The sequence below is a fragment of the Quercus robur genome, chromosome 1 (genome assembly GCF_932294415.1).
Source record: "Quercus robur chromosome 1, dhQueRobu3.1, whole genome shotgun sequence".
NCBI classification, from domain to species: domain Eukaryota; kingdom Viridiplantae; phylum Streptophyta; class Magnoliopsida; order Fagales; family Fagaceae; genus Quercus; species Quercus robur.
Window position 1 is genome coordinate 39,148,903 of NC_065534.1, and position 2,363 is coordinate 39,151,265.

Sequence of the window (2,363 nt, forward strand, 5' to 3'; positions counted from 1 at the left end):
TTATATCCAACGAGCCTTTGGTCCCAACTTCGAAGTCACAGGCGGTGAAAAAAGGGTACTAAAGGCCCACTACCTCCCTCCAAGCTGGGGTCTTTCAACCAATTAAAAAAAAAAGTAGGCCATCACAAACCAATGGAAAGAGGATAAGGTGCCACGTTGACAATAATAAAGCATAGAAAAAGAAGAAAAAGACTCCAATGATATCTACTGCTCATCTGTATGTTCAAATTTGCATGCATACATTATACATGGTACTAAGTCTTAGAATCAAAAGCCAGAGAGAGAGAGAGAGAGAGAGAGGGCAGAAAAGATGGGGTACAATTCATTCCTAAGAAGCCCAAAGAAAGAAGAACAAGAGGTGCCAGACACCGTTCTTAGCAAAACCACCGACACAGAAGATGCTAATTTTGAAGATGAAGAACTCGATATCATGAATGACTTGGAGGGCTTTTTGGGTTTCGAAGATGATGAACAATTACCACAGGACATCAAGAAGTATGATCAACTTGATTGGAATTTCATGGATTGGGAAGAATTCCCAAATAGAGAAGGAGAAGAAGAAGAAGAGCAGAAAGTGTTTGAGAACACAAAACAATGCTTTTTTAAAGAAGAAGAAGAAGAAGAAAGCTACTATGGCAGCAAGGTTATAAAGAGAGAAAATGTTGGGTTTTGCGATGATGATGAGAAGAGTTCATCATTGAATTTGAACTTGAATTATGAGGAAGTCTTGGATGCATGGTCCAACCGGGGATCTCTTTGGGCCGATAATTGTTCTCCTTCCTTGGCGAGCAATGGCTACTATGTTAGTTCTCATTTCAACTAATTATTATATTTAGCCTTTTTATTATGTAAAATTAGCTTTCATAGTACAAGGGATTACAAGAATAGCTAGCAAATGGCTTTTCTTTCATTAGCATTTTTATTTTATTCTCAATTTTCTTCCATTTCCTTCCCAAGTGTATGTTTTCAACAGTTCCTTTTTGTTTGAATAATGAAATTGTTTTATGATCTTTTTAGATGGGAGAGGTGCCTGTTATGGAAGAAGAGAGAACAAAAAGGGAAGCAAGTGTTTTAAGGTACAAGGAGAAGCGCCAGACTAGATTGTTCTCCAAGAAGATAAGATACCAAGTTCGCAAACTCAATGCAGATAAAAGACCTAGACTCAAGGTTTTTGTCCTCTCTCTCTCTCTCTCTCTCTCTCTCTCTCTCTGAATTTTCAATTTGGAATTTTAAGTGTGCTTTTGTGGTTGCAGGGTCGATTTGTGAAGAGGGTTTCTTGACTAATTACTCGTGTTTAAAATATCTCGCAAAATATCTGTTTGGATTTGTTCTGGCATATGCTTTGATTTGTCTCTGTCTCAATGAAAATATCTCTCTTTATTCAGAATTCGGACTTTTTGTTCACTTCTTATTGAACTTGTATAGTGGACTTGAGGTCCATCATGCAAAAACTGACCCTATTTCTTAATAGTTAGCATCGCATGGTCTATCCGGGGCCTTTTGTGATGGACGGATTACAATCCTTTAGAAACACTTCTCCATCAATCAAACGGTCGACTTTCATAGGAATTAAAGTTAAGGCAATAAGATGTGAGGTGTATTGATCCTGTGTAGTGGTCCTAACCGATGTGCATCACCAATTTATTTATTTATTTTTTACCGAACTTCTTTTTGTCGGTTTCTTTTATGGGCCACTTTACGTTTGGTGTCTTTTTCCTTTTTCTTTTATGGGCCACTACTAGAAAACACATCAGGAGCCCCAATGGCAACCGAAAGGACAGCTGTACACAATCATGTTAGATAACGGAAGCCATTGTTATTGTGTGTGAAATTAATTTCAAATTATAGTGGATATAAATTATTAACCTTTACAAAAAAATTAATATGTATTTTTAAGTTTTTAACCCATGCAATCTTGATACAATTCATTGTAAATATTTACTTTGCATAGTTGTGCCGGACAAATTAATATTTCATTGATAAAATTTTGTATTCAATACAATTTCGTTAATGAAAGCGTCGCAAAATACTATCATATCTCTTGACTTAGCTATTAAAATAATTTCCTCTCATACATACCACTTGGAATATTACTTTAAAAATTCACTTGGATGCAAATTCACTTGGATGCAAATGCGTTTTGGATGCAAATTCACTTGGAATATTACTTTAAAAATTAAATGGCTAGTTTTCAAATAAGTTACTTTTCCTTAATCAATCTATTCCTTAATGCAGATATTATTTTAGGAAATGGTTTTATTCCAAATTGATTTGGAAGAATTTTTCTCAAACTCACTATGTGGCAATTGAAAAAATTATCCATGTATAATTTTAGTTATATGACTATTTTAATGAATTGTGTG

The 2,363-nt window shown here is 34.9% G+C and overlaps 1 protein-coding gene across 1 annotated transcript; it reads left to right on the top strand.

The window, feature by feature from the left end:
* The first annotated feature begins 222 nt into the window (after window positions 1–222).
* Window positions 223–1,664, top strand: LOC126689461 (zinc finger protein CONSTANS-LIKE 7). The gene is made up of 3 exons (XM_050384662.1): window positions 223–802; window positions 1,018–1,167; window positions 1,254–1,664. Exons 1-3 carry the CDS (start codon window positions 311–313, stop codon window positions 1,278–1,280), a joined length of 669 nt encoding a protein of 222 aa, XP_050240619.1. The 5' UTR covers window positions 223–310; the 3' UTR covers window positions 1,281–1,664.
* Window positions 1,665–2,363: the final 699 nt, after the last annotated feature.